At 45.8% G+C, this 21,495-nt stretch overlaps 2 protein-coding genes across 4 annotated transcripts in view; one reads left to right on the forward strand and one right to left on the reverse strand.

Moving 5' to 3' along the window:
* Window positions 1-4,901, forward strand: part of PHLPP2 (PH domain and leucine rich repeat protein phosphatase 2) — a 71,227-nt gene extending 66,326 nt beyond the window's left edge. For both annotated transcript variants that reach the window (XM_044760852.2, XM_070500717.1), the window contains one exon: window positions 157-4,901. In XM_044760852.2, the coding sequence (XP_044616787.1) occupies window positions 157-1,311 (1,155 nt within the window). In that variant the 3' untranslated portion in view covers window positions 1,312-4,901. The remainder of the gene's footprint in view (window positions 1-156) is intronic.
* Window positions 4,902-6,520: 1,619 nt separating this feature from the next.
* Window positions 6,521-21,143, reverse strand: MARVELD3 (MARVEL domain containing 3). 2 transcript variants are annotated; one of them, XM_014840808.3, is made up of 3 exons: window positions 20,687-21,143; window positions 18,127-18,254; window positions 6,521-8,731 (listed from the first exon to the last, which is right to left on the reverse strand). In XM_014840808.3, the coding sequence occupies exons 1-3, from the start codon at window positions 21,070-21,072 to the stop codon at window positions 8,094-8,096; spliced, it is 1,152 nt and encodes a 383-aa protein (XP_014696294.1). In that variant the 5' UTR covers window positions 21,073-21,143; the 3' UTR covers window positions 6,521-8,093. The 2 variants fall into 2 exon arrangements, with proteins under 2 accessions (XP_014696294.1, XP_014696295.2); XM_014840809.3 differs by lacking the exon at window positions 6,521-8,731 and adding an exon at window positions 12,054-13,518.
* Between the last annotated feature and the right edge of the window lie 352 nt (window positions 21,144-21,495).

Genomic DNA, 21,495 nt, shown 5'->3' on the forward strand with positions numbered 1-21,495 from the left:
TTTGTAAGTCCACTTAAAATTATACATATCCTAGGAAAAAATATATAACATGTCAATTGTTTTATTGTAGAGCCCTAAGCATTTTGATCTAGAAAGATATAAAATTGTATGTCATTGTTGCTTGTTTCTCAAAATTTGCATTCTGCGTGTCTCTAGGACAACAAAGTGAATGGGGTAACCTGCTGCACCCGGATGCTGGGCTGCACATACCTCTACCCTTGGATCCTCCCCAAGCCCCACATATCTTCCACGCCACTTACCATTCAAGATGAATTGCTGATTCTGGGAAACAAAGCATTGTGGGAACATTTGTCATATACAGAAGCTGTCAACGCAGTACGCCATGTACAAGACCCATTAGCAGCTGCCAAAAAACTGTGCACATTAGCCCAGAGCTATGGTTGTCAGGACAATGTGGGGGCGATGGTGGTTTATTTGAACATTGGTGAGGAAGGCTGCACTTGTGAAATGAATGGGCTCACCCTCCCAGGTCCTGGGGGATTTGCTTCAACCACCGTCATCAAGGACCCTCCCAAGCCAACCACTCCTTCCTCCAGTAGTGGTATTGCCTCTGAGTTCAGCAGTGAGATGTCAACTTCAGAGGTGAGCAGTGAGGTGGGATCCACTGCTTCTGACGAACATAACACTGTTGGCCTGGATGCTGGCTTGCTTCCAAGACCAGAGAGGCGCTGCAGCCTTCATCCAACACCCACCTCTGGGGTTTTTCAGCGCCAGCCTTCTTGTGCAACTTTCTCAAGTAACCAGTCTGACAATGGCCTAGATAGTGATGATGACCAGCCCGTCGAAGGGGTCATAACAAATGGCAGCAAGGTAGAAGTAGAAGTAGATATCCACTGCTGTAGGGGAAGGGATCTTGAGAACTCTCCCACTCTTAGAGAGAATTCTCCTACCCCATGTCCTGAGGAACATGCTAGAGGAGTATTTTTGGGGATCCGAAGACAGAATAGTGTGAATAGTGGCATACTTTTGCCAGTGAGCAAGGACAAGATGGAATTACAGAAGTCTCCCTCCACTTCCTGTCTCTATGGAAAGAAACTCTCCAATGGCTCTATTGTGCCCCTAGAAGATAGCCTGAACCTCATTGAAGTGGCCACAGAAGCACCCAAGAAGAAAACTGGCTATTTTGCTGCCCCCACTCAGCTGGAGCCAGAGGATCAGTTTGTTGTCCCTCGTGACCTAGAAGAAGAAGTGAAGGAGCAAATGAAACACCACCAAGAAAGCAGGCCCGAGCCTGAGCCCAGTGAAGAGGATCGGACCGAGCTCCCGGAGGAGTTTGACACAGCACTGTGATCCTCCCCCAGGAGCCACAGCACTAGGGAAGACTGTGTAGTGTTGGGGTGGGGACCCTTCCAGAGCATTTTGCCTCTTCATTTCTAAACCATAGATAAGGGGCGTAGAACTTGGAGCCAAAAGTGGTGAGAGCTATCAGGGTCTTGCTCTGGATAAGCTAGTAAACACCATCAGTGTTAAGTTTCACATTTAACCTGCATTGGAATTCCCAGAGTTACTGGGGAGAAAGCAGATGTTGCCCTGTATCAGTCCTACCACCTGCCATTAACCCTTTCTCTCCTAGGATAATTTTGAGAATTTGCCTCCCTGGGCAGGAAAGGGACTATTTCTGTGGAGGAAATAACTGAAGATTGATTCTCTTTACTGATTGCTGCTGATGGATCTCTGTGACAGAGAAATCACTTATATCTCAACCTAACTGATGGGATGTGATGTGACTAGTCACATGGCTTTTCATTCTTCTCTACGAGAATACAGCCTATTGAAATGACGTTTATTGGAAATGTAGAACCAATCAGATAATTTATGTATGTAATGTAATGAGAGCACTTTTTGTTGACTGTGAACTTTTAATTTTCAAATCTGCACTCGAGCCAATCTTCTTAGAGGCAGCCCAGCACCTTTGTCCATAGGCAGAATGATCATCGGGTTTTGGAGCCTTCTTTGTGGGTACTAGGAAGGACCCTGGGGAATTGATTTTACTATTAGATAATCAGACTCTGAATGCTCCTGAGAAACTTGGAGTAGGATCTTCTTTTGGGGATGAAGATGGGCAAGGAGTGAGGACTGAGACTACGTCCCCCGACATCACGAACAGAATAACTCCTTGATAAATGTGACACCTGCTAGGACTTTCCCAGCAGATCACAAGGGAGGCATTTGGGGATTGGCCTCTTTCCCTAACATGTGATGGAGTTGGCAGTCAGCCTCCTAGGATGTGGGGCCGAGGCTGATGCTGCCTGCATCCAAGTAACCTTGAGTTATAGCAGATGACTGAACAGACTGAGGCTGAATGAGAACAGATGGATGGAGCTCAGAGTCAGACAAGTTCCTTCTCTTATTCTAGAGCAGAGGGATAGTTTTCTGAAATGTTGGAAGTGAGGTGAGAGTTCATCTTTTTAATGTTTAACAGAGTACTCCTCTGAAAACTGCTTATCCATCTCACACGGTTTCAGAGTACTGGCCTCAATTACTAATACAAGAAAGACTTAATTGAGAAAGTCCTACACTTACAGAAAACCTGGTTTACCATATTTTTTGCACATTCCACATAACCCTAGCAAAATGCAAGTCCTTCCATATTTCTATTGCCTTTTCCTTTAGAAGATTTACTTAGGAAAATTAATTCCTATTTATTCCTACAAAATTTTGACATTGCTTGATTCTACCCAATGGGGAATATGCTTTGAATTTTTAGAATACTTTCATCAAAAGAAAATAGGGTAGAACCATTTTTAATTTGTTTCATGAGAAACAAAATGTTAAAGATAGGGTTGGTATATACATAAATATAGGGGGTTTTATTGAAGTTTTTGTTGAAGCCATAGTAGAAAACCAGAGAACCTGTCCACAAATGGTTACATATCTTCATCTTCTCAGAGGCCCCCTACCCATGTGCGTGTGTCGGTGAGGTACACTCTAAGGGGATTCCATACCATTCCAATGGCTGTCTAATGTTCAACCCCTCAAGAATCTGAATTTGAGTCCCCAGATTGTCAGGAACACTTGACTTCCCTGTGTCAGCTACTAAAAAATTGTAGAACTCAGGTCTTGAGTCAAAGTGGAGAACATAGTGGCTCATACAAAGTTTCAGTGCTGTTAGAAAGATGGGCACAATAGTGTGTTGCTGCCTTATTTTTTTATATGGGAAAATAGAAAAAATGGAAATGAAGGAAGAACCCAAGATAATTGTGATGGGTGATGTAAAACATCTTCCTACCCAGACCACAGTACCTTTGAGTTTACAAAATAGTGATGTTGTCTAAAAAAGAAAGTTATTTTGAGAATATACCACTTTAATAGTATAATCTCTTAAAAATTGTCCTTTATCTGTGAACCCTTTTCTTGTTTTCTCATTGTTTCCTACCCTACTTATTAGAACCATCACAAAACCCAGTTGTGAAATGACTTTACCAGAAGTAAATGTATTTACTTTTTAGTCAGAAGAACTCTAAAAATTCCAAGTGTTCTTGTGGTAGATTTATTTTCAGGAAACATTAGGTTGTATTGAAAACCTTTAATATAGGCTATACCAAAACTGGTTATTCTTTTTTGTAACTTCCTTTCATTCATTTCCCTCTGTAATTGCTCTGTGTTCAAATAGAAGGTAACAAGGCCATAGCACATTACCAAAAATAACATAGAGAACTCTTTTGGCCTATGAGGTCATTTACAGTCATTGTGTGATCTGATTAGGTTGTCAGGTGGTGAAATCCAGTAATCTGTCTCCAGGTGAAGGTGATATCCCAGGACAGCACCGATGATCTCTAGCCCAGAGATTCTGGCCTCTGCAGGATTCTCAGGTCTCTGTGTGTACCTCCCATTTAATAGAGAAGTGAAGAGAATTTCTGAAAGAACATCATTCCTGCTTATGGGAGCAGTTTGGGAATCCCAGGGAAGAAAGAAAAATACATGAGTCTTATTTGTATCCTAATGGATTAGAAATGTATTTGAAAATTTGAATGCAGGAATGTCATAAAGCTACAGTGCTACCATAGAGTCATTGAATTACCACTCCTAATACAAGTGAGGGCTTTATTATACTACTGTAGAGTCTATGTGTGCAATAAGTTGATGAGTTCATTTTCCTGGTGTATAGAAGAGCCAACAAGAGCAGCTTGGTAATCATTGGGTGCTATTATAATTGTTTGTAGCGAGTGCTATTTTCCAGGAGATGGAGCCAGTTAGGTTTGGCTGATCTACTGAATATCAAATGATGCTCTTCTTTCCATGTAGACCTTCAGCAAAAGCAGGTACTTGGAAGCCACAGGCTCACCTTCTCTATCTACTCAATAATTAATGAAGAGACCTCCATAAGGGAGCACTTGGCTGTTATTGATAAATGTACCAATTATTAAATAGTCTCCAAGCCATTCAGTGATGTCTGCAGCATCACTATAGAACTGTCTTGTGTCACTTTTTACTTCCCTCTGGGTAGAGCCTTTCAGACTCCCCCGATCATGGAGGCAAGTTAATCTTTCTCTCCAGTTAGTGACTTTTGCCCCATAATTGGGTAAGCACTTGCTAGATTGAGAAAAGCAGCTACAGTAAATCCTGCTGTTTCCCTCATTTGGTGATCCTTCAATCACACATAAGCTCCTTGTATTCTAAATTCCATGCACTTCTCCCAGATGCTATAGGGTTTTCTCTCACTGTTGCCAATGGATGTCATCCAAACAGTGAGTTCATATCTATGGTTTTGTGCAATCATTGTCGTATTGTAGTCCTAAGACTCATTATAGTGTATTTTTGATATTTTTGAAATGTGTTAAATTTTTTAATTCAATAATATGAGCCAGAGCATGTTGCAGCAAATCTATTGTTTGTAAAAAATAATAACAATAATAATAAATAAAATGAAATGAAATCTCTTTCATGGCTTTGTTTTAGAATGGAACACCTCTTATTTTATAAGTACTTTATTTTAGCATGAAACTGTAATTTTCTCTAACTTGTATGTAGAATTAGTTTCTTATCCAAAAGCACCTTTAGGAATTTTCTGCTTTTTCTTTAGAGGAAGATAAAAAATGAAACCACATTTCATAACACTATGAAGCTATGAGTTAAGGCAAGAATAAATATTTTTGATCACCTTTTAAATCAAAATAGCAATAAAGATTTTTTACATTGAGAAACATTATATTCTGACTTGGTTTATGTTTAAAGAAATCCCAACGACAAGAAACGGTCCTTATTTGCATGCAGGTTATTAACTGACTAGAGGAAACTCAATTGTAAACAACCTACAGCTCCTCAAATAAGTTGGAGAGCTGATGATGACACAGAGGAAGGAGCTAAGTGGATCATCCGGCCATCAGGTTTGTCATAACGGCTTTGGAGTCAGAACTTCAAACATAGTGGTGAGTTTTGGCTCACAAAATGTTTATAATCCAGTTAAGTCTCTGGTGGTTCCTCCCTCTTCCACCCATTGGTTGCCTCCCATAGTCTCTGGACTTCCAAGCAAGCTTATTTTACCTCTCCAAATAAAGGTCAAGTTGAAATCATTTTGCAGGTTTCCTCCTCATCTAGCGGAATGAACATTTTAACACTTGGTTCACCAACTCTTCATTGAGCACCTTCCATGTGCTGAGCTCAATGACACCATCCACATTAACACCTCAGTTCCATGAGACACACAGCTCCCTATTCCAGGGTGGCAGAAGTGCAATTCTCTGAGTGTGTCTCTTCTTTGTGTAATATTAATTCCCTGGTACGCCAATGGCCACAAGAGTACATTAGTCACTCAGAACGTTCCAGTGTGTAATTCATTGGGTCTGAGTTTTGCCTCTGCTACTTAAAAGATTTGATTGTAGGCAAGTTACTTAACCCCTCCAAGGCTCAGTTTTTGGCTCAGAAATAATAGTTCTCTCTCTCATCAGTTACTTGTGAGCTTAAATGAGATGATGCAAACAATGCTTCCTTAGTACTGGACTTGGCACATAGTGAGCAGTCAATGAAATGTCAACTGTTGAGTGAGCCACTTGACCCTCTTGAACCTTTGTCTCCTCAACTGTAAGATGCAAATAATACATCTTGACCTGCCTACTGGACAAGTGGTAGTAAATCAGACAAGGTTTGCTAAAGCATCTTGAATGTTATGAAACTACAAACATGGAGTGTTATGATTACCCTGATGGCTGGGCTCCAATCACTAGTGTGGAGCTGGATCTCGGGAGCAGTATTGCACTGGGCCTGGGCACATTATCGGGGTCAGATAGGCCAAAGTCCCCATTTTATCAAGCACAAGACCCAGACATGGGCAAAGATCTAATAGGGGCATGTTTCAGGGAATAAATGCTAGATGAGAATAGTGTGTGTGGGTATTCTTTTGAGGGGGAAGGTGGGGAATAGGTTGATTTTTGCTGCTGTTAAACTTTGTCTCTACCCTCGGTGAAAACTCTGTAGGACCTAGCCACTGCCTCAAGGCTAAGAGTGATAGAGTGCACGCACCTGTGTCACAAGTGTTTGTGTTTTAACCTAGCAATATATATTTGCAGTTGATTATTTTCCTCCAAGCTTTACTTTTTGTAAAAGTGTAATTAGTTTCCTATTTCTGTATGAGGTTTTGTTTTGATCCTTTGGATAGGTTCAATAAGAATTAGCTATCGGAAGGATTTGAGAGGAGAGAGGAAAGGTAATATATTGCAGGGAGGAGGGGATTTGGAGGTGGGCTGGGGGAGAGAAGAGTCAGCGAAAATGACCAACACGTTAGAGGAAAATGACAAGTGAAATTTTTTTAACAGTCATTTTGGTATGTGTTGAAACGGGCTTTTGTTTGCTGATTTCTTACTAACTGTATAGAGAATCAGATTTACGTCAAAATTGCATTGTGGAAATCAGATTCTTTTTAGAAATGTACTAAAAATTTGGTTTGAATTTATTAGTTTAATCTCATTTATAATATGAAGATAAAACAATGATATTATGAAAAAAAGCTATTGAAAAGCAAGAGGACAATTAGAAAAAAACCTATATAATAAGAACGTGTATATTTCTAGTTTCATTTGACACGAACTGAAAATCTGTGACTAGTTGTAAAGTATAGGAATAGCTGTAAAACTTTAGGTTAAAATTATTGAAAGAATTTTGTTTTTAAGACTCCGTGTTAATGAGCTGTTATGTTATGAAGACAATTCAGGGTCCTGAGAGATGACAGTCTTCCTTTGGAAGCCTCCTCACTGGGCGCTGTCAGGGAATGCAGAGAGGAAGACGCCTCTGTAAGCCTTTAGAGTCTAGTAAAATGAACTGCTTTGTCTTTGAAATCAGTTGAAGAGCATGTTTAAGAAGTTTATGAATTTTATTTCTCACTATTTGGAAGCCTCATATTTAAGAAAATTAAGTGAATTCCAATTGAATGACTCGCAACAAGAAAGAAACTAACTTGGAATGCTGGCAAAAACCATTTTCTCTCAGCCCTAATGCAGGAATCCTGAGAATGGATGTGCATGCTAAAAGCATCTCTCTTCCCCTCTCAGACATCCAGCCTCCCATCTCTAATGGGAGAAGGCTCCTGTGGACCCAGGTGGTCACAGTACACTGCCGCATGGGCAGAACAGCTTCCCTCTAGGAGACGGTCAGATGTAATTACTCATTTAGAATTCAGCCACACAACTGCTTTAAAATCATTCCCCTGGGACCAAATATGAGGGGAAATGGCAAGTTTCTTTTGGTGACTTTAACTAGTTAAGACAGGTAAGATATTTCTACTATCATACTGGGCCTGCTACCCCTGATGTGTAGTTCTCATCTCTCAGAATTTCTCTGGCTACTTGTTTATTAACATTATTACCTTGCCATTTGGTAGGAGAGCCATCATAAGGGTGTACCCAAACTTCTGATGTTGCTCTTTGTAGCAAAGTTGGAGATATTTTTTCAAGCTCACAGCCAATAAAGACTTATTCACAGACAAATGAAACGATCATCTAGCTTTGCATTTGTACCAAAGGGAGCATTTATAAGGTCAAGCAGGTGAAAACCACAGTTGGCTCGTGTGTGATTTTAAAGGACCCATCTTTTTGAGAGAAACAAGGGAGGTGGGTTGACATTTAGGTTCCGAGATGATCTCAGAGCGTTCCAGACCACAGATATTCTGGTGCATCACTATAATTTCTGTGCTGTTCTCGGTTATCTTTGTAGCGCTTCTGTTCTCGGTAGCTCCGTAGGGCCAGCACCACGCTAACACCATACATAATCACCAGAAGACAAGCAAAGGTGGCTGCTGCTCCATCAGTGCCTGCCAGCTGGCAGTTCATCCAGGTGAGACCCTTGCGGGCATAGAGCCTCTCTCTTGTTTTGCAAGTGTCTGTGGAATTGATCCGCAAGGCAACGTGGAGGTAAATGCCAATGCCTATGCAGTAGCCCACTGCTGCTAGGAGACTGAAGGCAGCCTCCAGAAGGAGCCACTTCCCTGGCAGTTTGGTTAGATTCTTGGCTCCTCGGAGTAGAACACCCATGGTGAGGACACCCAGCCCCAGAGAAACAGCCACACCGCCATATATCAGAGGTGCCCGGAGGACCGTGTACTGCTGGTCCAGCTGTCGAACCTGCTCCAGCTCGGTGCCCTCAAATGGTGAGTAATAGTTGTTCCCAAAGCCGCCGGCGGTGGTAAAGCTGGCACTGAATCCAGCAAGGACAAAGTAGGAGGCCACGATACACATGAGAACCATCCCATTCAACATCACCTCCACTATCTGTACCACACCTAGGAGGAGAGAGATTTGCGATTTAACACTGACATCACTCATCCAGGAAAACTGTAGGTCAGACTAGAGAAGTACCATGCTGACCTGATTTTTTTTCCTTTCTCCCCAAATCCCCCCAGCACATAGTTGTATATTTTTTAGTTGTGGGTCCTTCTAGTTGTGGCATGTGGGACACCGCCTCAGCATGGCCAAATGAGCGGTGCCATGTCCGCACCCAGGATTCGAACCAGCGAAACCCTAGACCACGGAAGCAGAGCACACGAACTTGACCACTCGGCCACAGGCCGGCCCCCATGCTGACCTGATTTTAAGGACCTGGTCAGATTCAACATTAACTCCTCAGTGTTTTGTTTTTTAATAGTCATATGTTTGAAAAATTAAAGTGCCATTCCGGAAGTTTCTTAAAAAACTAAACATAAACACTTAACGATGTGACCCTGCAACTGTACTCCTGAGCATTTATCCTAAAAAAAATGAAAACTTGGATCTACACAAAAACGTGTACAGGAACGTTCACAGCAGCTTTATTTGTAAGAGCCAAGTATTGGAAACAACCCAGATGTCCTTCAATGGGTGAATGGTGAACGAGTCAGGTATATCCATACCGGGGAACCCTCTACTCAGCAGCAGAAAGGAATGACCTGTTGATACATGCAACAACTTGGATGGATCTCAAGGGAATTATGATGAGTGGCAAAAAAAGGCAATTTCAAAAGGTTACATACTGTATGATTCCGTTTACATAACAGTCTCAAAATGACAGAATTATAGAGATGGGGAACAGATCTGTGGCTGTCGGGGGATGGGGGGAGGGGAATGGGTGTGACTGGAAAGGGGGAGCACTAGGGACGGCTGATGATGGAACCGTTCTGTAGGTGATGGTGGTGGTGGTCACTCGAATTTACACACGTGACAAAATGGCATAGAACCACACACACGCACAGACATGAGTGCGTGTAAAACTGTAGATCGTCCGTTTCCTGGTTGTGATATTGTACTATAGTTAAGCAAGATGTCACCATTGGGGGAAACCGGGTTAAGCCGGATCCCTTTGTACTCTTTTTGCAATGTCCTGTGAATCTGTAATTATTTAAAAATTTAACATTTTTTAAAATTCAAAATAACTTAAAAAGGTATAAACTGAGAAATTTCACTCATGTCCCTGTCCACTCTGTCCTCTACCCCAACCACTTTCATTATTTTCTAATATAACTTTCCAGTGTTCCCTTATGCAAATAAAAGTGCTCAAATCTGCACTTCCTCCCGCCTTCCCCTGCCTTTTTTCACATACCACACACAGTGTTCTGCATCTTGTATTTTCCATTTATTATTCCTCAAGACGTTTTCAGATCAGCTCCAATAGAGCGACCATATTCTTTGTGGTGTGGCTCCCAACTCCATTGCATGGATGGACCAGTCTATTCAACCAGGATCCTACTGATGGCTACTTGGGATGTTCACTTAGGGGTTTCTTGCAAGTTTAAGGAACCCACGAATGCCATGAGGCAACAACAGTCAACAGGTGAATGGAGGTGAATGTCTTCTTGTCCAAGGTCAACTTTCATTTGTCACTCACAGGGGCCCCAGCCTCTTCTAGGTGTACTTCTAGGGGAAGGCCTCCTGTCGTTCTCTCAGGGTTGGGATGAGAACTAAGAGAAAAGCATATGAATCTAGAGTGGAAACACCGGGTTCACATCCCCGCTCTTTACCGCCTCGTGACCTTGCCCAAGTCCTTGACTCTAAGCCTCAGACACTCTCTCTGACAAATGAAGATCATGCCTGCCTGTCTTCTCTCACAGGGCCGTGGGGAGGCCCAGATGAAAGCAAGTATGAAAATCCTCAGAAAATCACAAAATGTTATACGAGTGGACGGTAATGCTACTTGGTAAGGTTTGTAAAATGGAAGGGGATTAGTGAGAGATTTAAGAAGAAATGGGAAGAATTTACAGAAAGCATGTTTCCCAGAAACCAGGAAAACCCTCTAATACACTAGTGAGTACCATGATGTTTATCAACTGAGTAGCTAAAGAGCAGCATCTCTAATGGACTTAGGCAACAGCTACAGGGCTTGCTGATCCTATCTCCTGCTGGGCCCACACGAATTCCTAGGAAGTCTGGGGGACACAGATGTCAAGGGCTCCAACAGTTGAGACGCTACATTCCTCTAAGTTAAATCGGAAAATAACATCAGACAAGAACAGCCCACTCTCCACCTAGGCACCGTAAGCTGCTGGCCACTCTCTCCCTCCAGCAGAGCGAGGGAACTGACCCAGACATCATTCTAACTCAGGGGAAGCATCCATCACCCTACCTAACACCTTTCTCTGCCCTGGTTTTACCTTCTGCATGCATGTTAATATGTCACCCCCTGAGGGGAAACAGGAATACTGTCCCACAAGATGTGGACAACTGAACATTTCCTTCTGGGACAGAGTCTGCCAAAACAGTGGAGTCATAATCCATGCAGCACATATCTGTTAGGCTGAAGTGGAATAAGCCTAGGTCTTGTCAACCACCTCACTGACAGCAACAATTGAGAGGAATAATGATCTTTTGCCAGGTCCAATGATACTGGGTCTGTTGAAGGAATACGGCCACTGAACACTATCACAGTACCATCCCGGCCTGGGCCAGCTTAGCTATCAACATCAAACAAGCTCGAGCGTTTCCAAGCATGCTGTTACTGCAGAAAGATTCCCGGACATCAGGAGAAAAGAAAAACGGCGATGCCCAGAGCTGGCAGTTTCTCTCTCTGGTGGGGTGGAACAAGTCTCTGGAGAGACAGCAAAAGGCTCTCTAGAGGGAAGTGGAGATTCTGAAACAGGCGTGAGATTTTTGTTACAAATTTTTGTTGTGAATCTTATTGGGTGAGGCAGCTTTTGTGGCTGACCATTTAATACTCTGCTTAATTATACACCTACTTCTGCCTCTGCACTGCAAATGTGAAGAAACTGAGGAGAACAAACCAAATTTTTAAAAAACTTTTCTATGGGGCCGCCCAGTGGCACAGCAGTTAAATTCGCCCATTCCGCTTCCATGGCCCATTGCAAGCCATGTTGTGGCAGGTGTCCCACATATAAAGTAGAGGAAGATGGGCACGGATGTTAGCTCAGGGCCAGTCTTCCTCAGCAAAAAGAGGAAGATTGGCAGCAGATGTTAGCTCAGGGCTAATCTTCCTCAAAAAAAAAAAAAATCATATACAAGCAAATAGATGTATTTCCCCTTTTCTAAACCTAAATGGAACTCGCCTTTTAAATGCAATTAAGTAAAGTAAGGAAATAATATTATAAAAGTATTGTGAAGAGAACCATCACCTCCAAATTAAAATTTTTCTTTGGATTTTTATTGGATTCACATAAAGCAAAAAACATATTCACTTGTACCAAGAATATATTGCATTGTGCCATAAGCCACCATTTACCAGGCAATAAGAACCCATGAAGTTGTCTGGCCAAAAGCAGCATTCTTTCTTTTATTCTGGATGGATCCTGAATTCCAGATGTCGGGTTTAATTCTTCATACAATGGTACATTTACAAGAGGTACAAAACACTTATTGAGCTTTCCAGGCCATTGTAAGGTGCTTATGAGAATAGCTTCTGTGCAACTCAGTGAATTAATCTTATTCCTCTTTCCTCAGCCCACGCTGAACTCCCACTTAAATCTTACAGGAGCAGCCTCCCCTGCGACCCACCCCCTCCATCTAGAGTATTAAGGAAATGAAGGACCACAGAGTTCAGAGGAAAAAATCGGGGGCTAACCTGCTTACAACAGCTGTGTTTCGAATAGTTGAGGCTGAAATGCTACCTCGTGTCTATGTGGCTTTTCAAGAACTTTGAAGATAAGTTTCTTCAAATTCACTTGGTTATCTCCTTTTAATCAAGAAGTGCACTTTGCTGCGGCACATGCCTTTACCTTGTGGGTCATGGGATTCAGTTTTGGGTTTTTTGCTTTGTTTTAATAATTCTGGTTAGTCCCTCCCCAACAGAAGAGTCCAGAACCAGGGCTTATTTCATCAGAGAATGCCGCTCCACGTAACCTGGGGCTACACCCAGCATACCAAAGTTGGCCGGTTACTCTTCAAGCCTTGGCAAGTTCCACAGTAAAGTATTCTGAGAAAGACAGTGGTCCAGAGTAACTGCCATCATTTACATTTGACAGAATGTTTTAAAAAGCCTAAAACTCTAACATTTCTGCAGGCTTCTCTTTTAGCTTCCTGACCTTTCGGTAACCCCTGAAGGCCAGCACGGCCCCCAGGGCAAAGACCCCAATGCCCAGGGCAGCGAAGATTCCAGCTCCTATATCTGCCCCATGGAAACTGCAGCCGAAGCCGCTGTACCCTTTGCTGTGGTACAGCGCCTCCCTCTCCTTGCACACCGGGGAGGCATAGGCGGCGGAGAGGTAGTGGAAGTAGAAGTACAAAGCTGGGATGTACGCCCCGGTGATGACCACATCCAACAAGCCTTCAATCACCAGCAACAGGGGGCAATGCCAGGGGACCCGCAGGACGCCCATGGCGACGAGGAGGCAGCAGAAGGCCATGAGGGCTCCACTGTAGGCCATTGCCACAGTGACCGTGGGCAGCTTTAGCTGGTAGAACTGGACGTCCAGCTGCTGCGCTTTCTCCCCGTCAGCACCATCGAAACCACTGTAAGCCCCTCCAAACTGGTAGTAGTAGATACCCCCCAGGCTGGTGATGCCCGTGTAGCCCCCCGTGGAATTGTAAGACACAGAGCTGCAGGCCAGGATCAGCAAGTTCAGGAGAACCTCCAGCATTTGGCAGCAGGCTGCAAAAGAAGGGCGGGTTACCATATTGAGAGAGGCGGCTTCGCACCCTGAGCGTTATCCTTCCCGTGGCAGCTCCCACGCAGCCGCCTCTTGATTCTGCCCCCTGGAGGCCGGAGCAGGCAAAGCTGCGTGTTTAGCATTAGAGGGCGGCAAGGAACAGTGGTCTCCAGAAATGACGTCAGAGGTACTTAGGTCGGAAAGAGTAATTCTCAAAAGAGCAAAGCAGCTGCCCGGGGTCGGGTGCAGGATGACGGTGGGAGAAATCAGTCAGCACAAAGAAAAGCAGCCCCCGTGAAAGTCAGGAACATTCTCCGCCCCAGCCCTTCCCTGCCAGAAAGACTAAAAGTGGTTATCTCCTCTTTAGATGTGTTGTGGTTATCTTCAGTCCGAGAGAGGAGACTTCTCCAAGTTTGAAGGAAATTTTAATATAGAACTTAAAACATATAAGGAAGTTAGAAAAAAGCATGGAAGTTATGCATCAAAATGTTAACCGTGGTTCTCATGTATTAGAAGTAGGAATGTTTAAGTTAATTTAACTCATGAGGTTTACTGAATTGCAGAAACATAACTGGTTTTATTGTTGTTAGACTTTAACTCAATAAATATGTTTTATAGTGTAACTCTGTTTTCTTTAGTTTCCCTAAAGAGCAGCTCTGGGCTGGGATGTTTTCTCAGAGCTGGATTCTTTCAGGGCCCTTGGCTTCTTTATCTTGCACAAGGAAAGCGCTCCAGCTCCTCCACCAAGCTGGCTGCTTCCTTAAAATCAACTTTATTGAGCTATAACTTACACGCAACAGAGTGACGCATATTAAGCGCACAGCTTGATGAATTTTGGCAAATGTATTACCATGCAATCATAAGCAAGATGTAGACCATTTTCATCTGCCCAGAAAGTCCCCTCGTAACCCTTTGTGGTCAATCCCTCAGCTTCCTCCTCAGGCCACCACTGATCTGCCTTCTGCCATTAGGAATTAGGTTTGCCTTTTCTAGAATTTCGCGCAAATGGAATCATACAGTTATGGACCCTTTTGTTTGTGGCTGATTTTTCTCAGCAGACTAGAAAGCTGGGTGTTTCTGAGAATTCTGGGAATTGTACAGGCAGGAAGGGTTCTAGGGGGTCGGCTGACTCTGGGATAAGGCTGACAGCCTCTCCTGGCCATTTAGAGAATCAGATACTGTGCCTGGGTCCAGCTGGCCTATGTGTGAAGCTGTGTCACATTAACACAGTCTCTCATGGAAATGATGGCCTCTCAAGGATTATCTCTACACTCCGCAGTTCCCCCCTCCCAACAGCCCCCCCAAAATGCAAACAGCACTATTGTCTCCTTCACTTATAAAGGTGACACATACCTATTTACAAAAAAGGAAACATGGATAAAACAGAAACATACCATGCAAAAATTATCTAAAATCCAAAAAAACAAAAATAACCACTGTCACCATTATTTTCTCTTCTAGACTTTTCTGCCCTATATGCCTAATTTTTACTCTAGTTTATTTGGTTCTAGGTAAGAACAGGCTCTTACTCTATCTACTATTTTTTTCACTTAAGAATATAGTGTGCACATTTTTTCTATCTCAGCAAATATAAATCTACTTCATATTTTTAAAAGATATATAGAATACCATAATAAGTTTAAATAATTCCAATGTAAAGGACATTTGGGCTTTCCCAATGTATGTGCTATATGGGAGCAAATATCTGCTACGTATTTCCTAATAGAGCGTGGGGAGGACCAGAGCCCCACAAGCCCCTTATTCCTGTTTGAGCTTTAGCAGAACCAGAAAAGAATCACCAGGGCTGCGGGGCGGGGGCGGGGGGATGTCCAGTGGTATCTGTTTTTAAAAATGAAGGCTCAGAGGCTCTGCAGGCCTTCCTCGCTCTCTGAGTCAGACCTCTCCCCCTCTCTCTCTCCTAATAGCAGGGGTTCATGTCAGGTCACCCCTGCCTCCCACTCCCGCTCATTCTTCCGATCTGTTGATGAGTTAACACTCTTAAAGTCAACCATGGTTTGAAATCTTGACATAAGCTCAGTCCAGACAAGTACTGGGTTAGGGTACTAAATAAGTACACAAAAGGGCGGATTGAGAATGTAAGCTGGAGGGGAAAAAACCCCAAAACTGTCCCCCCTGAACTTTTTCAGCATGATCACAAGTCCCATGGGCAGTGGGAAGCCATCTCAAGACTAAACCTGCAGGCTGAGCGACAGACGGGCACCACTGACTACAGAGACGACCACTTTCTTGGGAGAAAATGAAATTAAACTTTTAAAGATGCTTTGCAGGTAAGGTTACAAACAACATCATGATTTTTTTCAAAAAAATATATTGAGATAAACCTTGTTTTTGTTTTGTTTTGTTTTTTGTTACAACTTCCTTGTGATCCTGACCTAGCTTTCCTTCAATGATCTTCTCCGTCATGATTTGAGCACTAAGGGTCAGGGGAGAGGGAAAGAACAAGAGAGGAAAGTGGAACTGCTCCAAACGCAAATGGGGGGAGCAGGAAAAGCCCCTCTTCTTCCCAGGGACCGTGTAACTCCTCACGGGTCCCCCCAAATAATAAACGAGCACAACCTACACCCGCACAGGACTCCTGGTGCTCTGATACACACACGTGACATCTGCACTTGCTTTTTATCTGATCTTTATCCTCTCAGCCCTGAAAGATTTCGCTATCTGAGGAGTCCTGGCCCCTATCTCTTGCTGTCACTGTCCTCAGTGTTACACTGAACTTCCTAAGGTGTCTCACAGCCCAAATTCCAGGGTCTCCCTAGGAAGTCAGAGAGGGCCACAGTTGTCCCACTTTTCGCCAGTTTGCTGGAGGAGGACGTGATTTCACCGATAAGGAAGTCACAAAAGACCTACTCTAAGACGAGGCTGAAAATCCTTGGGTGACCTTTATGCCGGCGGGCATTTCCTGCTGGAGACAAGTTCATGGTGTTTAACGGCTGTTGCTCCCAGCACGGCATCGTATCGTGTATTTATGTGGGTCTCTGCACAGTATCGTATTGTGTATTTATGTGGGTCTCTGCACAGCATCGTATTGTGTATTTATGTGGGTCTCTGCACAGCATCGTATTGTGTACTTATGTGGGTCTCTGCACAGCATCGTATTGTGTATTTATGTGGGTCTCTGCACAGCATCGTATTGTGTATTTATGTGGGTCTCTGCACGCCCAGAGGTCTTTATAAGCCCTCGTTTGTTAGCTTCTGACCGATGAACCATCGTTTCACGATCTTGACTCAGAAAGACAAGCTCTAGGCCCAAAGCCAAACCGCCAGAAGCAATCAAGCCTAAACCAAGGTGTGTTCTAGTCAGGGGCCTCCCGCTCTGCCCCCTCCTCTTGGTAAATCAATTACAGAGGAAAACATCCCTCAACAGAGAAACCTGTTAACCAGCTTCTGGCCTATTCCTATTATTTTTATCATCAAGAAAAGAAGAAAGGTCAAGCAAGTAAACCCCTTCAGGTCTTAGAGGCAGGCTCCAAGTTTCAATTCCAGCTCTTCCACTTAACAGCTATGTGACTTTGGGTAACTTACTCTACCTCTCTGAGCCACAGGAGTTGCTGAGAGAATTAAAAGTAATAAGGTTGTACCAACATACGTAAACTAGAGTGAGGACTGTTGTAGCTGAATTGCCTAAAGCTCTTTAATGAAAGTTCTGTATAATCCTATATATTATCGTAATAATCCCAAGATACATTTTCAGGTATAAGTTCCATGATTGCTTTCCCTTGGACTGAGAACTTTTCCCCCTTAGTCAAAATCGCCCGGGGAAATTTCTCACCACATTGTGTGAGCCAGAAAAGCTCACCCTGACAAACCAGATTTTCTCCATTGTTGGCAGGGCAGGGCTGGTGCTAGGATGGGAATGGAAACCACGCTTGGAGCTGACACGTAATATTATTTAAGTGTTTTTAAGTGATTTATGTGTTAAGTTATTTAGGTATTATTTAAGTGATTTTTCATATTACTTAAGTGTGGGTTCCAGTAAGTGTCATCTTTTTTGTTTTCAATGAAACAGTAGAATAGAACTTATCAGCGCATTTGGCATATAATAGGACAAATATTGGTACATAATAGGACAAGTATTAAGATGTTAATTTTTGCGTGTGTGAACTTGGTCTTGATGTAAAAGATATTTCTCACTGTGGGTCTCAGTCCGCAAAGTTTAAAAGCCATGATGCAGTGTTTGGGCATCAGATCCACTGTCCTGTGACATGAGCTGCAGCCCGGCTGCCCCTCTGGGTGTCTGTCCCTCACTAACCCACCCCGCCTTGCCAGAGGAGCCCCCCTCCAACAGCTGGGAGCTCACAGCTGGCTCTACCTGCAGACCGCTGCACTTCCACCTGGAGCCTGAAAACCGCAGGCATGGCTGCAGGCCTCCGCAGACCCTGGGGCATGTTTGAGAAGCATGGGAAATCTAGCCGCACCTTTCAGCTGTTCCTGCCCTTTTTTTTAGAAAATGAGAACCTCATACAGGTGTGGTGACAAAAATGCCAGGAACCCAAAAGGGAAGTCTGCTTGAATTTTTGTTTCACCAGCTCAGACTCCTTCCAGAACCGCCAGCGACAGCAAATGGCCACACTGCCTTCCAAATGGCTCACCTCTCCCCGTGCACAAGTATCTGCATTTGTGGCATTCCAGGAGTCCCGCAGCCTCTGACTGGGAATATTCCACTTCCTCTGGTCCAGGCCTGGGGCTGGGGGGCAGGTATCTCCCTGAGGTGGATTCACTAGAACCAAAAACAGACATGGCCGTTAGGCGGCCTCAAATTCCATAGCTTGTTCAGTATTAGAACTCGGGACCCCTCATGCTGGGCCCAGACATGAAAGAATCTGCAGAAGAGAAACAAAATTTGCCGTAGTTGTTCATACTCCCGAGACTTCTCTGGTTTAGTGGCCCCACAGGGCATCCAGACGCTTGGCCAGCTCCGCTAACTAACCACGTCACTTTCCCCCGCAGCTCTGAGCACCGCCTTTGGCCCCCTCGGTCAGCCTGCAGGAGCTGTCTAACCAGGTGGTGGGGAGCGACCTTCGTGAGCTTCTCAGTTCAGCATGGACCAGGCCCTCTTCAAAACCAGTTTGTGTTCACAACACTCCGATGCCCAGGCTGGCATTCCCTTCCTTCCCTTGAGACTTCGGAAAGAGCTGAATCGGCCATCATTCTCTAGGCTTTGGGAGATACAGACAACTTTGGACATCTTCGGATCTCTCCCTCTTCCTCTGGCAGCCTCCGCACATTCTGTTCCTTATCCTCCACCTCTCCACCCCCTTATCTAGCATAGCCTGGGCTTTGTCCAAGATTCAATGCTGGGGGCTGCATTCTACTCGCTAGGCTCCAGGGATCCTTCTAGAACATAGATCTCATCATGTATCTCTTGCGTGTGAAATCCTTAAACTCTTGTAGCTTTGGATAAAAAGTCCAAACGACTAGCCCAGCACAGGAGGCCCTTGCTCATCTGTCTCCACTCCAGTTTCCCCTTCACAGACCCAGCCATCGTGAACTGTCCCTGCTCCCAAAGAAGATAACCTGCACTCCCGGGCCTCTGCGTCATTGTGGGAGCTATTTCTCTGCTTGGAACACCTTTCACCTTCCTCTCCCAGTCTCCCCTTCTTGCTCCTTCTCCAGAACTCAGCTTTGAGGTTATCTCCTCCCAGAAACTTTCCAGAGCCCAGTCAGAGGCCGAGCTCGGTTCTCCCGATTCTGCTTCCTCTGCAGGGGCGAGTTTCACACTGCGCCGCAATTGGCCGATTTACCTGTCAGTCTCCTAGCAGACTGCAGACACTCGGAGGAGATCTCTGTAGACCCCACCACTACATCCATCCCTTAAATAAACGCTCCTTACGTGGAGCAGAGACAGAAATAAATAGCCCTTTGGTTTCAAACCACCAAGTGGCTGTTAGCAAAAGAAGCAAAGTATTCCCTTCGCTCACGTCGGGGCTGGAATTGGGGGTGGAGGGACCGGGACACTGGTTTATAAGGAAGCCAGTCATGCGGTTGCAATGCAATGTGACTTTAGTCGGGGAAACAATAGCTAGTGCCTGTGACTGTACCTGGGCACACCCTCTGTCATGTCTGGATAGTTGGTTTTAGATAATGTAATAGAAACTCGGGATAGTGGCTTTCCCGCTGTGTGGACACAACAGGGAGAGACACTGGGCGTAGCCCCACAGATCCCACAGCAGAGAGAAACCTGACTCCTCCTCAGAGAAGAGGGCAGGTGTCAAAACCCAGAAGGCAGTCATCACTCAAGGGCCTGTCTGTCTCCTTATTGGACAGGCACATAATCTGAGCATTCAGTAATATTTGTGGAGTTGGATGGAAATGTTGGATGGACAAAAGAGACCAACTCCCTAGGGTGTGGGGCCTAGGACCACCTCCTCTCCTCCCTCCATCCTCACCCTCTCCCAGCTCACGAAGTCTCCCAGGACATCGCCATGCTGTCACCTCACAAGGCCTCCTGGGAACTCTGTGTTCTACGAGGCAGGGATGGCAAAGCTGTTCATTCAGGAGGGTGGGGTCTGAAACAGGCATGGGCTCTGAGCAGGCTGCCCTCCCTGACAGACAGTCCCTGCGACCTTCAGTGGGGAGTTTTAGGTAGATTTAGTTCTTTGCTTAAAAGCATAGCTTCTCCCAGCTGTTTTGGGGAAGCATACACCTCTGGAAGGGGCAACACATTCAACTATTAACGTCATCGGGCTGACTTGATTAGGCCCCGGCTTCCAGGGAACGGGACTTTGGGGAGGGCTGGTTTTGGGACACAGGACAAGGATCTGAAACTGCAACGGGCAGTCCTGTGACCACGTGAGGGCGGGAGGTCAGGGAGGAGCCTCAGGTGAACCCCACCTACCTAATCTCCTTCCAGCCCTTCCCTTTCCTGCCTGAAGTGATCTCTTCCTCCTGACCTGGTCCCCCGGGCCCGCCACTGCTAACAAGGGGGATTTTCGGCTTTGCTACTCGGGGTCGGGTCAAGCAGTGGGGGCACCGTAAGGTTTTCCTTCCCTCCCTGGTCACCTCTAAGAGCACCCGAGGGAGGAATGGCACTGTCTTCCTTTAAACCGGCTTCCTAGGACAAGCAGCCGAGGGCCCCCAGAACACGCAGGGGGGCCTCAGACCCACGCGTCCTCGGTGCTGCGATCGCAGGGTCCACCCAGCCCACCTCACCTTTCCGGGCCGCGGCGCCCGAAGCCCTCCTTCCTCTGGGGCGGCGGCTGCGGGGTTTCCCAGGGCGCGGGCCAGGGGGGCGGGGCTGCCTCCCAGGTGGTCCGCCGGGGACCGTCCGGCGTCCGGCCTTGGCGGGACTTTTCTCTAACTCTTTGTTCCCCAGCGCGCTGGTCCCCGAGCCGGGGTCTGTCCTGGCGGGGATGTCGGTCCCTGCCCCTGTCCCGGTCGCCATCCCTCCGTCCGCCCCCGTTTCTCTCCCTGCGGGGGTCCCCAGCTCTGTCCCGGGGTCGCTCGGGGTGGCGGTCTCGGTCCGGCCGGGGGCGCCGGTCTGGGTCCCGCTCTCTTGGCCGGGCCCGGGGCTCGCGAGTCCCCGAAGTGTCTTCCATGGCCCAGTTCCGTTTCCCCGCCCTGGAGCGACCCGAGGGCAACAATCCACAACTTTCCTGGGCAGGTGGCCAAGCCCGGGGGCGGGGCGGGGCGGGGCGGGACGCTCACCTGCGCGCACGCGCACTAGCTCCTCTGAGGCCCGGAGAGCGCAGGGGGCGCTGCTGTGCGCGGCCCCGGTCCCGGCACGGGTGCGTGTATTGGGTAGGGGGCCAAGGGGTCCTGCTGCTCTGCACCCAGGAGAGTGGACGACCATCCGCTCGCCGTGCTCCGTCTGCCCTGAAGTATCCCCTCGCTGACCCCGCAAGGCGGGCGGCCTAGGGAAGCGAGCGCTCGACTTAGCCCTTTGGTTTGCTTTCCCAGTTTACCATGCACTCGCTCACTCAGCTATCCACCCATCCATCCATGTACCCAACCATCCACCC

This window comes from Equus asinus, chromosome 28 (genome assembly GCF_041296235.1).
Source record: "Equus asinus isolate D_3611 breed Donkey chromosome 28, EquAss-T2T_v2, whole genome shotgun sequence".
Lineage (NCBI taxonomy): Eukaryota > Metazoa > Chordata > Mammalia > Perissodactyla > Equidae > Equus > Equus asinus.